The sequence below is a fragment of the Mercenaria mercenaria genome, chromosome 3, assembly GCF_021730395.1.
Source record: "Mercenaria mercenaria strain notata chromosome 3, MADL_Memer_1, whole genome shotgun sequence".
NCBI lineage: Eukaryota > Metazoa > Mollusca > Bivalvia > Venerida > Veneridae > Mercenaria > Mercenaria mercenaria.
This window is the reverse complement of record NC_069363.1, coordinates 86480074-86504388: the sequence shown is the minus strand read 5'-3', so window position 1 is coordinate 86504388 and position 24315 is coordinate 86480074. Positions and strand designations below refer to the sequence as shown.

Genomic DNA, 24315 nt, shown 5'->3' with positions numbered 1-24315 from the left:
TCCATTGCTCTACAGAACCAGACATTGCTCCATTGCTCTACAGAACCAGACATTATAACACCATCTAGCCGAAGCACAGACCCAGCTTTTACGGCATTTACATGGCATTTCATGTTTTGAAGACTGATGAAATATAAAAGATGGTAATAATAACAATATTAACATTCAAAGCAGTATTGTTTTTTTTATTCCAAATCGTAAGTTTTATATAAAAAAGAATTTAAATACAAAAATAAACTATGAAAAAGGTAATACAAACAAATATAATTACCATTACCATATGAGCAGAAAGGCAAAAGTTGGATATCAACAAAATAAACAAATAAATGATTCAAAATTCCATTGCTATACACGACACTACAGTCATCCCAATGCACATCTGGGCAAGCTGAAAGATCTGTTTCGCAAGAAATAACAATCCTATCTGAAGCACAATGAGTGCCAAATTCAACAAAAATGTCCCCCGGATTTTCAAGTGTCGACTTTCCAGCCTGTAGCACATGGTCCAAACTTGTAGACTAGACGCTTTCCAAGAACCGGCTGAAATATCTTCTTCTTGTAATAGTACCTGTAAAATATTTGTAAGTTTGGCGTAAATATCTGTTTTACGTTTAACTATATTTGGACTTATTTTGATTTAATGACTCAAACATCTGCTTTAATTGTGCCATCCTACATTCGCGGTTGTTTACATTACATTCTTTAACACTTAAAATTCCAAGAAAACGGGGTCATTTACAGTAGTATGAATAGCACATTTACGGATAATTTTACAAAAAAAGGAAGAGATAAAGATAAATGTTTACTTTCATTTAATCACTACCTTGTTTGGAATTATTCAACTTTACCGTTCGTGCACCTATATATAAAATACCATCATGTTACAAGAAACTTAATATGTATATAAAATATTGTACGGCTTTAATATTATAACAGTATTTCAAAAAGTTTAACAATTCAAACAAAGCAACGAAAGATATAGAGATAACCATTCACATTCGTGAAATTTGTTTTTTGTTTTTGTTGGGTCTAACGTCGCACCGACACATTTGACGACGCAGTCGTAAAGTATATGAGTTCGTAATTCATCACTTTACCAACATGTAAAAACTGCAGTAAAATACAGCTGTTCTTTTCTTAAGTATTCATTCGTGTGCAAAAAATATTTACGTTAAAACATGTCTCCCCGTACTTTTACTATAATAGAATTCCGCTTAAGCCGATACTAGGTGGCGTGAGGGGTGTTGCACATTCCAATACCTCGCTTGAACAGACTCAGTCAAACCGAGTGTGCTATTTCAATCAAAACGAGTCTGCTATTAGAATCAAACCGAGTCTGCTATTTCAATCAAAACGAGTCTGCTATTACAATCAGACCGAGTCTGCTATTTCAATCAAAACGAGTGTGCTATTTCAATCAAACGAGTCTGCTATTACAATCAGACCGAGTCTGCTATTTCAATCAAACCGAGTGTGCTATTTCAATCAAACCGGGTCTGCTATTTCAATCAAAACGAGTCTGCTATTACAATCAAACCGAGTCTTCTATTACAATCAAACCGAGTCTGCTATTACAATCAAACCGAGTCTGCTATTACAATCAAACCGAGTCTGCTATTACAATCAAAACGAGTCTGCTATAACAATCAAACCGAGTCTGCTATTACAATCAAACCGAGTCTGCTATAACAATCAAAACGAGTCTGCTATTACAATCAAACCGAGTCTGCTATTACAATCAAACCGGGTCTGCTATTTCAGTCACACCGAGTCTGCTATATTACGTTGCTTGTTTGCGTTCTGTGCTTCCCAGGGATCTTTTCACGGATTTTATTGCATTATTACCGTTTATCCTATTCATTTATCTATAACAGACACGCAATAAACACTCGTTACAAATTCTCAGAACTTCGTTTTATTTCATTTACATCATTTTTACTTTAAATAGGTATTTATGATTTAAATGATATGTACTGGTTTGAATTCCATGTAACAAACAGTAGACCTATTTAAAGCATATTCTCAAGAGTTTTGCACATTTCTTTAATCTTTTCTTCTTTTTTGAATTGGATGAAATTCAATCTCAGTAACGGGTTAAGGAGGCTTCCTGTGCGAGGTGTTTTCGGGAATAATATTAAGAAAAGTATCGTTTATTGTTTGAAGTTAAGAATTTTCTGGCTGTTCTAAATTTTCGAAATTGAAATAGAATATAAAATACCTTGCATGTGTTAATTAGATAGTAAAAACTACTTTTAAAATCTGCTTTTGAATCAAAGAAATGGAACTTTTAATGAAAATGGCAGTTTTTGAAGCATTTGAAGCATTGCCCTTGGTGTATCAAATACCTTAAACACAGTTTCTATGACATTTACATGACAATTCATGACTGTTCATAAAAATTCGTAAAACGTATTTCTAAAAAAAATATTATTAATAATTTCCTTATGTCAAGTAAGAGTGTTGTTACCTCACTAATCTTAATTATTTACGACTGTGTTAAAAACGCATCTATAGATATCCCTTTTCAAATAGAGAAAAGTGGAAACTTCACAGGTCGCTCAACACGACAAAAACGAAAATGTTGCAGGCTCGGTTTGATTGAGCCTGTTCATGGACGGTAGTGGAAATGCATGCTACCGTCCACGCCCTCTAGCCCCGGGTTGAGCAGAACTCAACATTTACACATGCTAAAAGTACAAAAAACAATTTAGAGACATCCGCAGATGTATTCAAACGGCGGTGAACATGGAACCTTCAATGATACACGTGTTGAGGCGTGTAATTCCATGAAGAGCGGCGTTTGGTTCCCAGATAAAGTAAAGGGTTTGCCCTAAACGAGAAAACAATGGGCAGAACTAAACAAACTGGAATTTAGGAAGGGGATCTGAGGTTATGGAGCCTGCGTATCACAGGAACGGTCAAAAGAAAAAAAGAAAAAGCAGGCACCATATCCAAGGGGTGATTAAACAATACCCAAGGCTATGAAAGCGGGAGTATTGGAACCACCCAGGCCGAAATGGCCATGTTGAGAAACTAAACAGTACCAATAACACGACATAAAAGTCGTGCTGAACGATCTGAGAAGATCGAAATATAACAGCCCTGATTGAATGTACGGGGAGACTTTTTACAGCCGCCACATGGCACAAACAATGTGTGATAATAAAATAGAGAAAAGTGGAAACTTCACAGGTCGCTCAACACGACAAAAACGAAAATGTTGCAGACTCGGTTTGATTGAGCCTGCTCATGGACGGTAGTGGAAATGCATGCTACCGTCCACGCCCTCTAGCCCCGGGTTGAGCAGAACTCAACATTTATACATGCTAAAAGTACAAAAAGCAATTTAGAGACATCCGCAGATGTATTCAAACGGCGGTGAATACATTTTCAATACATTTTAATCAAAATAGGGTTGCGCAATCATGTATTAACATTCTACAATAAATAAATAATCTTCAAAACCAATATTATCATTTTATGACTTCGGAGCACTTTCCTGCTCTGATATCATAGAACATATATCTATAATATACATCTCTTATGCCAGTACCAAAGACACGTGTTATTACTGGTCCATTGTGTCAGAAACGAAGACGCGTACCACTACTGGTCTACGGTGTTCGAAGCAAAGGCACGTGTCACTGACAGTCCATGGTGTCAAATGAAAAGCAACGGCACGTGTCCTGTGTTAGAGGCAAAGACATGTATCGCTACTGGTCCATGGTGTCAGAAGCAAAGAGCTGTGCCCTCTGTCAGAGGCAACGATACGCGTCACTACTGGCCCATGGTGTCGGAAGCAAAGACCGTGCCCTCTGTCAGAGGCAAAGACACGTGTCACTACTGGTCCATGTTGACAGAAGCAATGACCCGTGCCCTCTGTCAGAGGCAAAGACACGCGTCACTACTGGTCCATCTTGTCAGCAGTAAAAGCAGGTGACCTCTGTCAGAGGCAAAGACACGTGTCACTACTGGTCCATGGTGTCAGAAGCAAAGATCCGTGCCCTCTGTCAGAGGCAAAGACACGCGCCACTACTGGTCCATGATGTCGGATCAAAGACCCGTGCCCTCTGTCTGAGGCAAAGGCACGTGTCCCTACTGGACCATGTTGTCAGAAGCAAAGACCCGTACTCTCTGTCAGAGGCAAAGACACGCGTCACAACTGGTCCATGGTGTCAGCAGTAAAAACAGGTGTCCTCTGTCAGAGGCAAAGACACGTGTCACTACTGGTCCATAGTGTCAGCAGCAAAGACCCGTGCTCTCTGTCTGCGGCAAAGAAACGCGTCCCTACTGGTCAATGGTGTCAGAGGCAAAGACCCGTGCTCTCTGTCTGAGGCAAAGACACGCGTCACTACTGGTCAATGGTGTCAGAGGCAAAGATACGCAGTCTCTAGTTTCTTTGACTTCAGATCATCTGCAAAACAGTTTTAAAAAAAGAACATCAGTTTTCATTACCTCATAGCTCTGCTGAGTTTTTCATAGCTCATATTCGTATTACCCTTCTTCAAGCCCCAGCTATAAGCTATTCTCTTGTTTTCAACAAGTTTGAATGTCCCCTCATTACGGTCCTCCCATTTAATAAGAGAAGGATTTGTAGAGGGATCTAGTAAGAGGTTTCGTATGTATTCCCATAAACGGCAGCATCTTTTTACTGTAAGTAAAAGGTAAAAATGATTGGTGAAATTATTATATATAAATGATACAGTGCATCATTTTAAATGAAAAAAAAAATGTCGCAATAGACACACAAATATTCCCCAGTCGTTGGGACTTTTTGGCAATTGTCTAGTAAATTGATAAATTTTACGGCTACATTACATGGTGGGTGACCACATTAAATACCACAACAAGGTTAAGACAGAACTTCAATACAAGTGCAAACCACGGTGAATAACTTCATGAAATATCAAACGATCTGGAAGATTTTAAAACACTAGGTGATGTAATTTTATTCATGTACTAACGTGTATGGGCAGTAACACAAAAATAAATGTTTCAACACAACAGATATCATAGTGACAATTTTTGAATGCTTAAAAAAGGTAATTATACCTGAGGAACTAGTACCAAGTGTACAACTATATGTCATGGTGAGTCAACACACCAAAATTTTAAGGAATTGACTCGATACCCAATGAGGACATGGTCAGAACAAGAGCAATAATGCATACAAACAAGTTACTGTCTTGTTAATGAGATAAAATACAAACGCACCTGTTACATGTTATTAATCAAAATACGTATACTGAGCAGACATTTTCCACCATTATGGACATATGAGCCGTGCCATGAGAAAACCAACATAGTGGGTTTGCGACCAGCATGGATCCAGACCAGCCTGCGCATCCGCGCAGTCTGGTCAGGCTCCATGCTGTTCGCTTTTAAAGCCTATTGCAATTGGAGAAACTGTTAGCAAACAGCATGGAGCCTGACCAGACTGCGCGGATGCGCAGGCTGGTCTGGATCCATGCTGGTCGCACACCCATTATGTTGGTTTTCTCATGGCACGGCTCATATATTGTCTGTCTTTAGTTATAACTGTGACATTTATTTTACCACATCCTCGTAATTTCAGGAAAAGATATGATATCTCTTAAAACGACCAAATCAGCGAAAATATGTACTGACTAGGAATGAATATCGCAAAATGTTATTATTAACATATGACTGTATTCATGTAAAATATAAACAGACTCGAAACACGAATAAAGATTCTTTGAATAGGATTGTATAACTTAGGTATTACTTGTAAACAAAAGGTTCGAAAGGATGGCATTATTCTACGCTTAAAAATCTTCAAACAAATTATGTCAACTGTGAACTGCTTAGAGTATCAGAAATATAATATTTTAAATGGTGTACAAACGTTGGTTGTTTAACCACTATATGTATCTTAAATGATGACCAAACGTTGGTTTCTAACCACTTTATGTATCGTAAATGGTGACCAGATCTTGGTTGACAAACCATGATGACCAGATCTTATTTGGCTAACCACTTACTGTATTTCAAATAATGATCAGGCCCCGTGTTCACAAAGCATTTTTCGATCTCAGCTGAGTTTGAGCTTCAAAATTTATTATTAGTTTTACTAAAACTTCAAGACCTAATTCAAATTGAAACTGACCATCAATACTGAAAAGTCATTTGAAAATAGTTATTAACTTAACACTTAGTTTTAAAATGCTATTTAGATATAAATGTCAAATAAAGTTTCATTATCAAACTCAGCTGAGTATAAAAATGTTTGTGGGGTCAGACCTTGGTTGGCTAACAACTTAATGTATCATAACTGATGACCAGATATAGGTTGGCTAACCACGATGGCCAGAGATGTTAGTTGCCTAATCACTATATATATCTCACACGGGTTTGTGGTAATTACAATGTCGTTGTGATCAGAAAGGGATTTTTCCCAAGTTACCGAAAATCGTGTATGTGTGCTTTTCACTCTGCTTTTTGTGCAGACTTTTTTTGCGGATATCATCTTTCTGCTGACACAATTACATTGTTTACCATTTCTGTATGCAAAAGAGGGACTAGCGCAACTGTTAGTACAATTAAGTTCCATGATCAAACCTCTATGTAGTATTCAGTTTGACGTTAAACTAAGCTCTTAACACATCGGAACGAGCATTCCTCTTGGCCCTTACCTTAGGACTGAATGGATAATGCCTTTCGACTTAACAATAAGCATTGTCTGTAAGTTGTTATCTAGTTAGAAACTCCAATTAAAGTTAACTTTAACTTGATTTAACGAGTCAATGTTTCAAATAACTTGTTTACATTTTAATGAAAATGTTTTGAATATGAATACATTTTATAAAACAAAAGAACCACTTAAAATTAAAATAAAAATTGTTTAAATACATCGAATTTTGAAGTCAGCATATCTATAACTGATTGATATGTGGCTATCAAGAAAACAATTACAGGAAATAATAGCATTTAATTGTCTAGTGATAGGCAGAATTGCTACTTAAAATAAGTTTCAAAGAACTCAAGCAGTTTTTTAATCCGTTCTCTGAAACACAGTTTATTCTCACTTACATATTGTGATTCTCTGAAAATGTAGTTCCACTTAATCTTATCTTATCAATTTTATTTCGAAAGCGTCAGAAATGTTTGAGCTATGCTGAGAATAGCCGCTCTTCTTGTTAGTCCTTTGAATAGAATTAAATTGTTAAGTGTTCTTACACATGACTATCCCATGAAACAGTCTAGTAGTTTAAATGTAAACAATAGCGTTTTTATAGTATGCACCATTAGTATGCAAGATAGTTTACTTATGCACTATTAAATGCTCTGGGTATTGGTTCAGCAAGGTCTTTCTGTTGAAAACAGACCAAGTGAACTATGGTATAAGTGATCAAATATCGTGCGCACTTAACATGATAGGGTAATATAGCATGATAGAGTAATGCCACTAAACAGAAACGTTTGGAAAACACCTCGTATGGCACCAACGTCGGTATTACATTTAACCATATTGTATATAATTTCAGATGTAACTGTAAATGGAAATCAATTCATTTAACATACTTGCCCACCGCCTAAGATATTTTAAGAGACGTGCTTACAAAAATGATGAAAAATAAAAGTATGTATTGAAAAATAATTCCGCATCCTCATTCAGTAAACATCAAATGCCACTGAAGGTAACAGAGACGTTTTAATGTTTTTATTTTCCATACTATGTACCATTCAATGTAACTCTAAAACTATGTGCATACCAGAAAAAAAATCTTACAAGGTCACAAGCCAAATAAGACAAGAAGGCAGCAACCCGTATGTACAGCACTCAACATGGAAATAAGGCTACTTATAAGCTTGTGTTTAAATCACTGAATCATACAATTTAATAGACCTGATATTAATATTTCAGATGGCACTGTTTATTTAAGTACCTGGTTACAAAAAAGCAGTAATTACATTTTAACTGCAGAAAACCTATACTGTAAACCTAGAAAGGGTTTCGCGCTATTTAAGTTAGCGACTTTCGCGGTTGATGTGTATCCGCGAAGTTTTGTAGCCGCGAACCAGCCAGCTACCATGAAAACGCGGAAGTTTGCAGTTTTCATTATACATGACAACAATGCTGTGATTTGCCGTTTATCTTCTAAGCCGGTTAGAGAAACATGCTTGGCACCTGAAAAGTTTGACAGGATTTTTTTATTAATTGAGATGTTTCTTATATATTTATATTATATACTTATATCACGGATCAAATAATTTAAGTAAAGATGTGATACAAACAAATACATCGTATATGGGACAATATGCAAACATTTTATATTAGCGAAAATTATGTGACACACTGACAATAGTAAAATATTTGTTTGAACCTGTTATTTTAATCACCATGGCTATCTTTTTCCGTACCAAACAATAAATTTCATTGTTTAAAACACTGTTACCATTCTCGGCCATGGTTCAGTTATCACAGGAACAAAATGCATGTGTTTGTTTAATCAAAATTGATATCACAAAAAAATCTGTATAGACATATTGGTCTGCTTTCTTGTACTACTATACAGCGATTATTGATTACAAACGGTATATTGGAAAACGTTAATTTCACTCACGATCACAAAGTACGGTAGATTAAAAATGTGTTAAGGATAAGTGACCAATTACTACAATAGGCCTGCGACCGTTTCTTATCTGCTTAAGCTATCAAGTTTTAGCGTATTTCGCGACGGGCGTATTCCGCGAATCTTTGTAGCCGCTAAATCGTCTGTTGTCATAAAAACGCAAAATATAGTGTACGCGAATGTTTCTAGGTTTACAGTATTCAAAATCTGAAACATGACTAATTGGCAAAGTTACATTTTTTTTTATGTTTGTATTCTTTGGTTTCCGTGTTATGGTGTTTACTGTGGTACAAGTACGTGTGGGAGGAACTTTCTCCAATATCTGTATTTTCTGGAATAAAAAGAACTATAATATAGCACAAAACATAATGAAGAAATATTGCAAAGAGACATCCATTTAAGTTTGATAAAAAATAAACAAGAGCTGTTGGAGGACAGCAATGCTCGACTATTTAAAAGACTTGTTACTAAAAACCTTACAATAATGAAAACGTAGACATGAAAAAGTACACATGGACAACAATTTTGAATCGTAGACCTTTGCCCTCTTTTGCTTAATAAGATAACGTATCACACAAAAAGATTCCTTAGTCGTCGGAAGAGGGCGAAACAGCAAAATAGAGTTATGAGACCTGTGCATTACGTGTCATATCATCAATGTGAACAAGTGTGTGAAGTTTCAATCAATTCCCATAAGTGGCTTCTGAGATACAAGCTTACACACAAAACTTGACCAAATCTGGATGCAGACGAATGGGTGAGTGCAATAGCTCTCCCTATTTTTCGAATAGCAGAGCTAATGACAAAAATGTCAAAACGTATTACTACAGATAAGTGACATACCTTTTGTTATTAAGGAATCGTTGGCTTTAGTCACATTTGCACATCCAAGATAAATTTAAACACAGCAAAACAGGTGAAAAACAAGGAGCTGCGTCCAATAAACGCTTGATGCACCCAGTGGCATCCTTGTCGATAGATTTTGCACCTAAGTCCAAAACGAGGTCAAGACACCGTTCAAACTGAGGTCAATTGATGTTTGAAGATGAGGAATGGTAACGGTTTACATCTGTATTAGTATCAATTCATTCTTGTAAGGGGTATTGACGCTAGACGAAACGGTCCCATTTGGTTAACCAAGGGATGGCCCATAGAAAGCAACCTAAGTCCAAAATGAGTCAAGGTCAAGGTCAAACTGAGGTCAGGTGATGTTTGAAGATGAGGAATGGTCACAGTTTACATCTATATTAGTATCAAGTCATTCTATTAAGGGGTATTGATGCTAGACGAAACGGTCCCATTTGGTTAACTTCGTACGGACGGACGGACGGACAGGACAATCACTATATGCTTCCCGCATCAGTGGATGCTGGGGGCATAAAAAATATGTTCCCGTAACTCTCATACCATTATTTTGATAATCTCTCTCTCTCTCTCTCAATCTCTCTCTCTTTCTCTCTCTCTCTCTATATATATTGACTTTGAAAAGATAATTAATTAATTTATTGACTTGAGACTTATATATGTTTTAATTTGTGAAAAATTAATTAATTAATTAATTTACTGACTTGAAACTTATATATGTTTTGATTTTGAAAAGATAATTAATTTACTGACTTGAGACATATATATCTTTTGATTTTGAAAAGATAATTATTAATTTACTGACCCGAGAAAATCTCCTTATTTTATTTATATATTGAATAATTTATTCCAGTTCTGAGATTCAATGTTTTTCCGGGAAAATCATTGACTTGGAAAGTATTTCTAAATCGCTACTGGAGAAATTCAATAGTTACTTTGAACACAAATTTATTAACACTTTATTTCATGCGTTAATACGCAGTAATATTTATTTAAAGACCAAAGTAAATACAATGGAGTTGTTGCGCTAACTATACCTGCATATGGAGTAACATCTTGAGAAATTTGACTGAAGTCTATAAACTGAGATTTCTGGTCATTCGGGCTAGATACATCCTCAGTCTTACTCTTATCACTTTGATCACTGTTTAACGTGCCTTCTGTTTGTTTCCAAACTTTATTGTGACGGTTCGAAAGTAAAGATAATCTTGTAGGGAATGATCCAGCACACGGGGTTATGCCAAATACTGTTCTTTCCTCGTTTTCATTTTGAATCGTTTCATGTTGATAGTAAAACATTTTTGCATTGGTCGAAATCGACATATATCGTAGCCACTGTTCTCGTGCATGCGAGTTAAAGTTTTGATCAGGGTATTGATGCACATATTGTATTTGTTCACACTTAGTCCATCCCATTTCTGTCCTCTGCCTAGTTAAATGTGGGTATGATTCAGTGTTAAGTTCAGAAGACATAATCCTGCTCATACCTCCAGAGTCCTGGTCCGCTATGACTGGATAGGAAAAACTTGTCCTTTTCTTACTTGTGCAGGGTTTATTCTTCATGCAAGGATCAGAACTTGTTCTTTGCATTCCATCACCAAATAGGCTGTCTAATGTTGTACTGTATTTAGCCTCTTGTTCTGTTTTTATTCTACATTCAGGAACTGCTGGTGAGTGAAGGTTGTCAGCCGACTCAGTACTTGTCAAAAATCGTTCGCCAATCTTCCAGTTGTCATACTGAGGCATCATTTCATCATGTCGGTCGTCTCCTGTAACATCAAATAGTAATTTTAAATATTGCAATGCTTTGTCATTACATTTACATAATATAACTTGCAAGGTTCGCCATCATGATGTTTTAGCTCTAATAGTAATTACTTTAAAGCTAGAACTTCGTGATCATTGTATTTCGAGTTAAATGTGGTATTCAAAGAGCGGCCAATTTTCAGTAACCAGCATAATACTGTATAAATATAATAATATATAAATATAAAAGGTACCAATCAACATGTGTAAGTATAAAAGGTACCAGTCAACATGTTTAAGTATAAAAGGTACCAGTCAACATGTTTTCCTCAGTATCATACGCTGTATCTCCGAACATAGCTCCAGTTTTATCGTCTTGAACACCCATTTCAGCACTGAGCTGACATTTTGTATCTATTGGATATTCATATGCCCAAAGTTTTACTTTTGTTTCTCCTGTGACTTCATCAAAAACTGCTTCAACATCATCACTTGGTCTATTTGCTTGAACTGAATAGAAAAATGTATTTACCCGTTAGCATTATTAACTTTAACATAATTTTAAAAAAGTGTCTACGGTTTTCACGTTTAGTTGAATTATATAAAAATGCTGTTGTTATTTTGAGACTTTATCAACTTAATTTGTCATGAAACTGGTTCAGTTCATTACATGTTTGCCGCAAGAAAGTAACGTAAATAAAAACCAAATTCAATAGATAAAGAGATTGGTTAAAACGTATGCATGCAAACAGGTACAGCGTAGGTGAAATATATCCCGCATACGAATATATGTTTTTGTCAAGTAATGATTACTGGCTCATCAAATTTTATGGTAAGATCTAGAAATTGTATCGATATTAAATATGCTCATAGCAATGTACCAATATTGTGTGTGTTTTGTACAATTTATTCTGTCATCATTTTTTTCAATTCAAAGTAGTAAGTCATACGTATGCATATATCAAAAGAAAAAAACTCATAGTTTGCTAAGCAAATTGTGCAATTTAAATAAAGGTCAACTGCACAAACATTAAAAAAAAATCTGACTAATTTGTCTACATAAATAAAAACAAAAATATATCATTTCATTCATTATGAAAAGTCACATTGAATAGAAATGAATTTTGAATAGTGCCACCGACTGACACAGATAAAATTAATTTTAGATCAAATTGTATACCTGTTTCTCACTTTTATTTTTTTTTATTAAAGGCATTTATTTTTCTAGTCACATAACATTTTGTACTTTTAAATAATTAACACATCAAATATAAATACTACTAGTCTACATATTAAGGTAGTTCTGCACGTTTGGGTCGAACTTTTTTCTACAATGTAGAATTTGATTAAACTCTGATTTTTCAAAACTTCAGAATATACCTAGAAAATTCAGCAAATAAAAAAGATAGGGTCGTGTGCTTGATTTTTTGCTAGACTGATTTGAAAAATTTGGACCTCACGCAATATTTCATAATGGGAGTCTATGGGGAAATCATAACTTTCATAACATTTTCGCGAATAGAATTTTTTCTACAATGTAGATTTTGATGAAACTTTTCACAGTTGTAAATAAACACATGGCCTATAATTTGGTGAAATAAAATGTATAGGTCCGTGTGCTTAGTTTTGAGAAATTTGACCATGATTAAAGTGAACCGAACATTTTACGCTAATTTTAAGACATTATTTGGAATTTTTTAACGTGTCATATGTTTTAATATCATATTTTGACTTTAGAAATAAAGCAACAGTGCCATCGTAATAAATTTACTCACATATTTCGATTAAATCATAAAATATTTTTTATTTCCGTACGCCGAATCCAGGCTTTATTCTGCGTTTTCCGAATAAATGACGTTACGCCATCACTTCCGGTTTATCAAACGTGCAGAATTACCTTATTTTCTAATTAAGTTTCAACACCTTTGCGCAATAAAGTGTAATTTCTTTTTTTAACATACCTGGTAATTTTGACGAGAATTAAATAATATAAATAATACATTAATGTGACCAAAAAAAGAATAGGAAAATAATAAAAATATAAATGATACATTAATGTGACCAAAACAAGAATAGAAAAATAATAAAAATGTATACCTTTTGTATTACTGTCATCCATATTTATATATTTTCTTTTTTTATTATTACAACTTTCGTGTATTGTGTTCCTTCGCAATGGGTCAAGTGTTTCATTAACACCAAGTTCAACATATTGTTTATTTGCCTCAGACAGAAATTCGAGGTCTTCCGGTGTCTCACAGGGACTGGGGCAAGTTTGCATTGAGATGGGACTACTTCCACGCTGTTGTCCAGCACTACATACAAAAGTCCAAAGAAATTCTTCTTTCTTGTACTGTTATGAATCTTCCTTTGTAGTATACAGTTTGTTTTCATTTATCTGCAGAAAGGTAAGTAAACAAAGATCCAAAATGGCTGACCAAAGAAAGATATGCATGTCTTGATATCCTATTAGACGTAAAAAAACTGTTTGTTTCCGGTATCCTGACCTACCCTAAATTTTTGGCCCGACCCTAAATGTTTTTATGGCCTTGGAGATTTTTTTCAACTTTTTAACAAAAGGTTGCAAAACTGCACTTTTTATGCTTTAAACAGGGCCAGTGATGTTAGAAATCAACTTACTGATGCTCTAAAGGCATAACCACCTTATTTGTTTTCATTTTTTACACAAAAATAATTTCCGAAAAGTCTCTCTTAATAAAAATAAATTCAAAAATAGAAAAATCCGACCTACCTACCCTAATTTTTTTGAGCATGTTACCGGAAACAAAGAATTTTTTAGGACTTATGTCAAAACACGTTTGATCCGTTCAATTATATGTTGAAGATACTGCCGAAATATTTATATGCATATGACTCCCTTTCTTGTCATCAGTAAAAAATTTGTTTGTCTATTTTTGTTCACTAGCGTTTTAGCTGGCTAGGCGGATAATGGTCAAATAGAAACATCTGTCACAAATAGTATTTTATTTTTATAATAGTGAAAACGAATATGTGCGTGTTTGTGACCTGCTGCTTTATGATTACAATGTCAAAACTTCGTTCTCCTTACAAGGAAACAAATGGCATATATTTATTTATTTGAGAATACAATGTATCAAAAATATTATTATTTAAATACATTAATATAATATTTTGTTTTTCAGAAAACACGCACCTGATCATTGATGTTTTTGTAAATATTAGTAAAAGTTCTATGTTACAGTAAAAAAAAAAAATCAAAGAAATCGTGTAACACAAATGATGAAGCATTTAGTTTAAGAAGTGTGTCACCAGTCGCCGTGGATAGACTGGGGACTGTGTACCATTAAGTGAATACCAAGCCTTGCGGATGCACATCAATAGCACTTAGATAATACGTTATTTATTCGTTTAAGAACACACATCACCGGAACCAAATATCTCTTAGGTCTTTCTTAGATTTCTTTTTGTGTAGGAGAGTTTTCAAGGGAGACAATTCATTAACTATATAATTATGTAAATCGATTTCTAGAACTTTCCTTTTTCTCGACAGCTCCATTGCAAGGTAGACGTTAAACATTATTTAAATTTCTTACATTGTACGTTTAATAATTATTTACTTTTAAAAACAAAAATAACTAAATAAATGTTGTTTTTTTTGTCATCTATGAACATTTAAATACTAAATTAAATATGAAATAATCTCTAGGGACAATTTCTGCTTTATTTTTAATCATAGGCACATGGCGGCTGCATTTCGATTAGCGCCATGTTGAGTTTTTAAATTTCATTTTTCTTTAACAATCATACATCCTAAAATTATTGTGGGATTAAACTACTTTATGGGAAGACAATTGTATAATTTAGTTTCTCAGACGGAGAGGACACATTTGTGTTAACTGGACGACCACGTGTTATTGCATCATTTCAATGTTGGACCAAAAATGTTCCTCCGCCTCCCTATTAATGTATTTTTAAAATTTCAGCTTGATATAAATTTACTCGAATGACTTTACAATAGAGCGAAGGTCGCTATATTTAAAATGACATAATGTCTGTGGAATGTGTGGTTCACACGCACCGATTAAGATTCATTCTATCGAAAAAAGAGCGGGTCTAAATAATTTAGATTTGCGGGTTTGTTACTGAACAAAATTTATAAAAAGTATATACCAATTGATTCGTCTTGGAACGAAGTATACGACCAGATAGTCAAACTACGATTACGACTCTTCGACGAATTTGATAACAAAATTGGTCATGCTTTTTCAACAAGCAACAAAGGGCTTAAGCAATCAGCAATATTCTACAATCACTGGAAAATGACGTTTACATACATTTGATTAGTTGCTTTAATACGATATTTGTAATATTAATTGCACGGAGAAATCGTGTCCGATTCCCGCCAAATACAGTAAAGGATAGTTTTCACGCCGTTTACCTTGAGGGAGAGTTCTTTATCCCGATTGACATTCTCGACAGATGTTAACGATCCAATAACACTATTCCAACATTACAGTCAAAAAGTATTTCAAGAATAATTAACAGTTTTTTGGGGGCGAAATATTCAACAACCTCAAATGAAATCTAAATCATGTGCTTCATTGAACTATCTTACTTTTTTTTTCAATCGGTCTATTCAATTTAATAAAAGCGTTATCATTCCAAACTTTGTTAAAAATAATTCTTACTTCCAAGACCATTACGTCTTTAGAATAATTTGACTACCAGACTAGTCATTGTCAACCTTCAGTCTGTACGCAGAAATGATAACTACTGTATAAAATACATATCGCAGCCATTTAAACTATTCAAACCTGATGAAGCTCTATTATATCAAATAAATGTTATTATGCCAATAACGGCCTTCATTTAAGGGTTTTAGCATACCTGCAACTTAAGCCTGACAGCAGACCAACTTTATGATCTCCGCTGACGTCGTTGATAAGCTTAAATGTTGTAAAACTTTGCTATAACCCTCGTCCGAGTTATATGAAGGAGTGCCTGTCTGAACATTCTGAGCACAGTTTAGTACACCTTACGATTTCCACGAGTCAGTTGGATAGCTTCTTCGCAGGAAATATATTCTACATTGTAAATAGCGTTTCGGGTACATAAAGTTAGTTGAAGCAATTCGGGCGCTAGACAGCGACCTAAGGACAGGTCCGAATCTAGAAATATCTCTATTTGATTGGGTGAGGCACCAGTTTAGAACGAAGGTATCACCAGCGAGACGCATAGCTAGCAAGTGTAGGAGTCAGGTTGTTCTCCCCTGCAAAAGTTTGAAATATAGGTATGTAATGGTGGCCTCTGGTGGATTTTTGGTCTGATTTTTGAGAAAATATAATTGCCAAAATAGTTGGGTGCATCCTTGATGAGTATAGGACACTCTGCGGTTAAACATATGCATTACTTTGGACGACTTTTCAAGGCCTTCGGGTTTATCTCAGAAGTGTTTGAAAAACATGTCAGGATAAGTCTGTGGAACCAATATCATTAATTGTTTAACTGTTCCTCTACATAAGGTACATTTTATAAACAAGTACTGTCAAGAAGTCACGAAATCGCAACATTTATAAAAAATATCGACAACTGAAAATAAAAGTACTTTTTGCCTGACTGCCTAGCTGTGTTCCTTTGCTTGTTTTTCCTCTTTGTGAACTTGTAATACTTTGCATTTCTGTACAAGACTGATGATAGACACACGGATGTAGGATATCTTTTTACACAAAGTCTTAGAAACAAGATTACCTTTTTTATATTAAATAATTAAGTAGAACATATTCACAAACAAAAAGTGTTAGTATAGTGCATCTTCTGTGAACGATAAAAAGGATCAAAGGGACAAGAAGTTAAGTAATTCATAATGACTGTTTCATTTTGCAGTATAACAAATTCATGCATGTCCACACAGATTAAAGTATATATTATCAAAACACAATTATACATAGAAAGTTGTGCTACTAAAGGAACCAAACTCCAACACGTGTTACTTCCCCTTATCGGTACAGTTTGACAATATTCCTTCACGGAGGTTGCAAAGGGAACTAGAATGGTGTCGACAGAAAATGTTTCATTCAATAATGTAGTATATCGACGGCTCAATAATGTTATTAAGTAAAAAAGACATAACTAAAACAACTGAACACAAAACAAATGCGCATGTCTACATAATGACCATGATGCTTAACAAGTTTTATTTGAAATCAAGAGAAATGTAGGAAACTACAATGTAGTTGTCATTAGTCGTCAAAAAAGGGCCGAAACTCCAGACAAAATAATCGATCATAAAAGTCAGAGCAACATGTACATATCCACTTCATGCTGTTGATGTATACCAAGTTTCAATTCAGTTGGATGGAAACTGTAGGACTTGAGTTCACAATGTGATGAATTATTTCGAGGTCCAAAAGGGCAACAACTCCAGAAAAAATAATTAGGCATAAAAGTCCCGATGCAATGCTCATGTCCCCTTTATGTTGATGATGTAAACAGAGTTTTATATGAATTTCATGGTAACTGTATGGGTTAAGTTCTTCGACACCGGAGACATAAAAGGAGTTTATTATATATCTTGGAATAAGTATACGCTTTAAAAGTTTTCATAACGTAGTACGCTGGTTTCATCTTAACCTGGTTTAAAGTGGAATTATACGCATCTTTCAAGTAAAAATCCAGCTGAAATAGATGTGTTTGTAAAACAGGTGGAGGAAATTATAGCTTTTAACCCAATATACCAAACTCTTCCTGTTACCAGTACGAAAATATGACCGCTTATTTTGACTGGGGCAGGTTTTTTAAGAAAAGACAAACTGCACACATGAGTTTCTTTCCTTATACTTCAGAATTCTTTTCCTCACGGTAAGGGAGATAATTGCGTAGAAGATTGAAAAAAAAAAGAATTATTATTTTATTAGTCCGATTTCTTTATTTCTAAAGCATCAAATTCAAAAAGTTATGCGATATTTTCGTTAACTGAACACATTTAAATGCACAGCATCCGGAAATTGCTATTATACAACATTCACCAAAACATACTATGTGCAGTAAGATGCGCATAATGTCACTTTAAAGGGATGGATTCATTTTAACCTAGTTTAAAGGGAGCTTCTACATATAACACTGACTTTGTGCTAGAAGTCCGAGTCATAAATTTTAAATGTCATCTTGTTATGATGAATATTTGTGCCACGTTATGTGAGCTGCAATACATTCATAAAAAGTTACAGACAGAAAAATTAGTTTCTGACTACTTAAAGTGACATTAAGCGCTATCATTTGAATCTAACATGTGTCACATCGAATTATAACATTAAATAACCGTACCAAGTAATTTGAAAATCTACTCAACCATGGAAAAGTTACTGACAATGAGAAAAACATTATTTGAAACTCACTTTCCACACCACAAAAAAGCAATAGCACATTTACATTGAAACATCATACTCTACAAGACTAGATTATTAAGTTACAACTTTTATGTAGAACTATGCCCAGAGAATTGAAAAAAAAATGTGCCAGTAGATGATTAATCAAAATGCACGTTTCTGAACTTCCATATACATAATGTCATTAACAATTGTGAGGTTTCAAAGTAGTATGTAAATTAAAATAAAGGAGATTCTTCATGCATGGCAAATATTTCTATTCTCCTAATTCTTGATATATCTTCTCTGATTCTCCCAATTTGTGTCTGGAAATATGATTACACATTTTGTATTATCCATGTAGCCATGTTGCAATTTTTATGTAGAATTATCACTTATGCTCAGAAAATTGAAAAAAACAAAAACAATGTTGTTGCAGTATTGACTGGACGCATATTTTCCAGAGGAGTACACCTTTCTTAACTTCCATATGCATTATGCAATTAGCAACTGTGAGATTTCAATGTATTTTTCAAATTAATCTAAAGCAGGTTCTTCATGCATGATGCATATATTTCTTTCTCCCTAATACTTGATATTTCTATTTCTCTGATTCTATAAGGAAATATGAATGTACATTCTGTATGATCCATAAAATAGTTCAGTTTTTGTTGACCAATGCTTCAAACACTTGTGGCCCTTTGGATGAGCATCTGAAATGAGAAATTTTAGTCAAGTTTTACACTAGTATAAATCTTACATGTTTCATTTGTTCATAAAACCCACAAATTTTAGAAAACAAAATGTAAAATGTTATATCATAGAATTATAACAATATCAGTCTGACAGATATTATTAAGAAAATGTCATGACTTTATTAAGAAGTGGTAAAACAGTACCCTACACAAGTAATAAAGACTAAGACCTATGCATTTTAACTGATGATATATTTGTCTATATGTCTTCATACATCTTCATTTGCAACTAAGACTATGCACATGATCACTTCATGCCGATAATGTATACTAACTTTCTTTTGAATTGTTTGAATTTGTGAGTAGGCCTACACAATGTACAAGTGTATTTGTGATATTTTAAAGTAAAGGACATAACTCAAGAAAAAGTAACCTGAAATGGAAGTCTGGCAATATGTGTATGCATACTTCATGTTGATAATTTCATATCAACTTACATTTCCATTGTGACACAGTATGAAAAGGCCTTGACATTTATGGCAAAGATGTATAACAAGTTTCAAGGGTACTGGATAGAAAGTGAGGGAGCAGCTGAGTACATGAAGGACAAAAGAAACTAATATTTAATTCAAAGTCCAAAAAGGGCCATAACTATAGAAAAGGGTCACCAGATGTAAAAGTCTGCTGCCTGGCCATGAAGTATACCATGATCCATTTGAATCTGGTGGAATCTGCAGAAGGAGTTTTAATGCACAAGGTATCAATGTAGCTGTGAAATAATATTTAAAAATAAAGAAAATTACATATTAACTGATGAAACAAATAATCAAATTTGATAGTCCTGACAATATGTACATGTCCACTTCATGCTGATTTTGTGTACCAAGTTTCATTTGAACTGATAATTAGTAGATACATGTACATGAAAGAATTTAATAAAAGCAGCACTAAACTATCCTGTACCTTTTTGATGTCTACTGTTCATGGTCTAGCCAAAGCTCCATAAGGCTGCATTGAGGGTTTTTATCCACCCTATCATACTGTAACTGAAATAAAAGACCAAATGCAGATTTATATATACATACATTTTACTTTCACAATTAACTGTGTTTTCTCTTTAAATTCAATTGCTGACACTCTATATTAAAAACAATTTTGAGAAATACATAAATCTAAAATCAATTATTATACTTTGTTTAATAAATGCTAAATGTCACATTTATTTTCAAAACACTGACACCTACCTGTATAAAAATGGTGTTTAAATATGGCAGTCTTCTTCTTGGTAATTATAGCATTCATTGTCCCATTATTTCTTTGGATCAATTTACATCTTCATCTGAAACAAGTACAGTATAAAACCCTATGTGTATAAGGAAATTAACAGACAAGTGTGAATTTATGTATTTTAAAACTACTCATGTAGCTTCACTTCTTTAATTAAGTTTATTCTGTAAGTCTACAGCACAGTTGATGTACAAATGTAGTTGAACAATTCATGCATGCTATGAAAAATAATTATTATACTATTCATTAATTAAATTTGGTGTAATGTATGTTATTGTCATTCAACTTGTATATTTGTTGATATTTTAGTGCATGACCATGCTTCATTCAGACCCTTGACCTTGTCAGCTACAGGTGCTAGACACATAATCAAATATTTTACTTAATATGCATATATATATATATATATATATATATATATATATATATATATATATATATATATATATATATATATATATATAAGATATCTTACTATATACATATATATATGCCTATTAAGTAAAATATTTGATTATGTATCTAGACCTGTGTTGTCAGCTATGCGGAGGTATCCTTTCTTTGGCTTAATTACAGACATCGTTTCTTTTTCATACAAAAATATTGTATATAGAATATTGACATTTACCTTTCTGTACTGTTGGCCGCCATCATGAATTCCTGTGCACGCCAAGCACAGGTTCCAACAGTTTACAAATTACATTATTTCCATGGTGCAGGTATTCATTCATCTGAAACAAACACAAGACGAATAAAATACACGGTAATTAACGTTACTTAAGAAATTTTAATGGCTTTTTTATTCATACTTAACCGGTTAATTCAGCCTCAAGTCCAATCATACATGTTTTATGCACAGGGTTTCTGGCTAGCCGTATTCATTTGGCTTATTGGGAATACTTATTTTATGATCTGATATTTTATAGTTGTCAAGCCTCTAACGCAGACAGCCACAGTCAAAAGTTATCACGCTGTCCCGAAACGTCCTATTATTTGAACTAGTTTCTGGCCATTTTCTTTCTAAGTTTCAAATTATGTAAATTTGAATGCAAAAAGTACATCAACGTTTTTTTTTTTTGCTATGACAATGACCCATTCTGATTGATTTACTATCTATGAAACAATGCGTTAATTCTGCATCTAATGATAAACTCTGGTGACAGTGTTACACGCATACATATGCTATATGTTCTCCACCAAGAACATACGTTTAAATGGTTATGACTGGTTTCCAGGTCTTGAAATACAGACGACTAATTATCAATCTTGTTTTGAACTCGTTGCAAAATAATTAATTCATATATATATAAATTTGCACTTACCGTCGTTCCTACCAGAGTAACTGGACTTGTCAAAATATGTAAACACATAGGAGACCTTTTGACAGCACAGTCCTGTAAATATCCGAAGGAAATAGTCCAAATTTATTCCAGTTACTTCCATATGCGATACTATCGTGAATTATATGCATAATGTACCGCATGTAGATTTTAGCATAAATTCAATATTTGTGAATCGTCCCCTTTAACTGTTTTTACATTAAGCGCCGAAAATTAATCCATAATCCGTAAGGCCATGTGCTCAAGCCTGATCATATTTCTACGCACAAACACATTTTTGTGTGAACAAATCTGCTGAAATTTAAATTTTATTCTGTTAATTACTTTGTGACCGCAACCGTTTGTTAAAAAAGATTGACACCTCTAACTTTACTGTTTATTGCCCTTGTAATGATATTATGGATTTTTGTCATAAAAACACATGTTTATTTCAAATCAATAGTGAAATGATGATGTCTGTATGAAAAAAAAAGAAGAGAAAATAAAAATTATCTAAAATGATCGACTCTAACAGGCGTTTTCATCAAACTTATTTTAGAATTGATTGCTCGCAGGAAGTAGATATTTTATCTAGGTAAGTTTTGGTCACAATTTTAGACAGAATACTGCTTGCGTGTAGTAGCCGTCGATTTTGAAAAAAAACATGACCCCACTAAAAAATATTTTTCCTGTCTTCTGTCCGGATTTTCAGGTAAAAATTGGCATTTATTTTTCAAGATATATACTTCCAAAGATAGTTTAATCATTTTCAATAGGCGTTTCATTCTTCAAAATGTGTAACTCTTCAGTAAAATTTCGCAAAATGGTTGTAAAGACAAGCACTAAAATGTCGATATTTTGGCTAAAGAATGTACATTAACCCACTGCGGTAAATACATTTAAGTAAAATCAAACAGTTAAACAATTATTTGATGTATCGGTGTCATCAAAGATTATTCTTTCATTTTTGATATACAATTTGAAACTTATCCACGACTCTTGATCACGATATTATTAGGTCTCTTTCTGAGCCATTATTCTGCCCCAGTCCCAGTAATATATTTTATTTACTTTCATAATTAATTTCACTGATCAATAGTAACCTACAAATAATTATTTCTTTAACTAGATTTTGATAAAAATATTTAACCTTTTACTGACAATTATTTTATACTTTTTCATATTGAACTATGCCAAAATCCGTCGGGACGTCACGTCGGCGGGTCGCAGGCGAAAGTATGGATTCCCTTCAACGTGTAGCACGATCATGAAGGCGGATGGGAGACCGGTCTCAAACTGTCAATAACAGCGGGAACCAGTTACCATCTCATCTGACGGCAAGCTAACATCCGGGAACCCAGATTCTTCCGCAAAACGGGAATCAGCTCCCACACCCTCCCCTTAACCAAGGGAACTAGGTACAACCTCCATTTCGGACAGAAAGCGGTCTTCCACCACTAGGGAACCAGCTGCCAACACAGCTTCCTGTAGATAATACTCTACCCGTTTTCCACCAGAGGGTGTCGTCTACAGACACGAGCCAACAGCAGCCGTTAGCAACAAGTGATGTTTGGATGCCTAATTATCATTATCAGCGACAGTTGCCGGAGCTGAATATTCGTATTTCTAATTCTAACATAATATGGTTATGACTTTGATACGCAGTTAATTTCATATCTTTATTTGACCATCTTTAATATGTAATTTCACGGAATATTTTTATTACATAATATGATGTTTTACAGATACAAAGTCATTTTCAAGTTCTTATTCGACCATCTTTGATTTTGTAAAATAAGCGAGTAATGGTATTTTCTAGAATAAAATAGTTTTTTTGCATCCGCTGCCGGGGCAAATTATTAGGTATATATATGTCAAAACATTTCGTACATTCTATATTTCTCTGCCAATAATTTTCCAGCCATGGCCACTATCATGCCAATATCTTTTTATAATAAATGAGCCTAAAATTATATTTGTATGTTATAATATTTTCCGCTTTTGTTGTTGGATTTAAAATACATATGGGTGCACAACAGATAAGGGATATTAAATACAAAAGATAAAGGAAAAAAGCTACGAAAGTCATAATAATAATAATAATAATAACAAATTGATAAATAACTAAATAAGTATTAAAGTAATGCAATTTATGATAGAGAAGAGTCCTTACCTCGAGTTTAACCAGCATGATTGTGCTTGGTTACAAAGCTTATTCGTCGTATTCATTCAGTTTTTGCCTACTAAGAAGTCACCGAAAAATGCACCGTCTATGGCACGCCAATTGTACAAAAATTACGTGAAACCAGGTTCACGGTCGAAAAACTAGGATTAACGATCGATAAACCAGGTTTTTCGAATGTAAAACCAGATTTTTCGAATATAACCTATATTTTCGAGCGAAAACATAGGATTTCGCCGTAAACCATAGTTCACGCTCGTAAACGCAGGTTCACGCTTTATA

General features: G+C 34.1%; 1 protein-coding gene across 1 annotated transcript; it reads right to left on the bottom strand.

The window, feature by feature from the left end:
• Positions 1-168: 168 nt before the first annotated feature.
• Positions 169-24112, bottom strand: LOC123524166 (uncharacterized). The gene is made up of 7 exons (XM_045302138.2): positions 24025-24112; positions 13302-13602; positions 11517-11714; positions 10496-11227; positions 8830-8925; positions 4456-4651; positions 169-568 (listed from the first exon to the last, which is right to left on the bottom strand). The coding sequence occupies exons 2-7, from the start codon at positions 13483-13485 to the stop codon at positions 472-474; spliced, it is 1503 nt and encodes a 500-aa protein (XP_045158073.2). The 5' UTR covers positions 13486-13602; positions 24025-24112; the 3' UTR covers positions 169-471.
• Between the last annotated feature and the right edge of the window lie 203 nt (positions 24113-24315).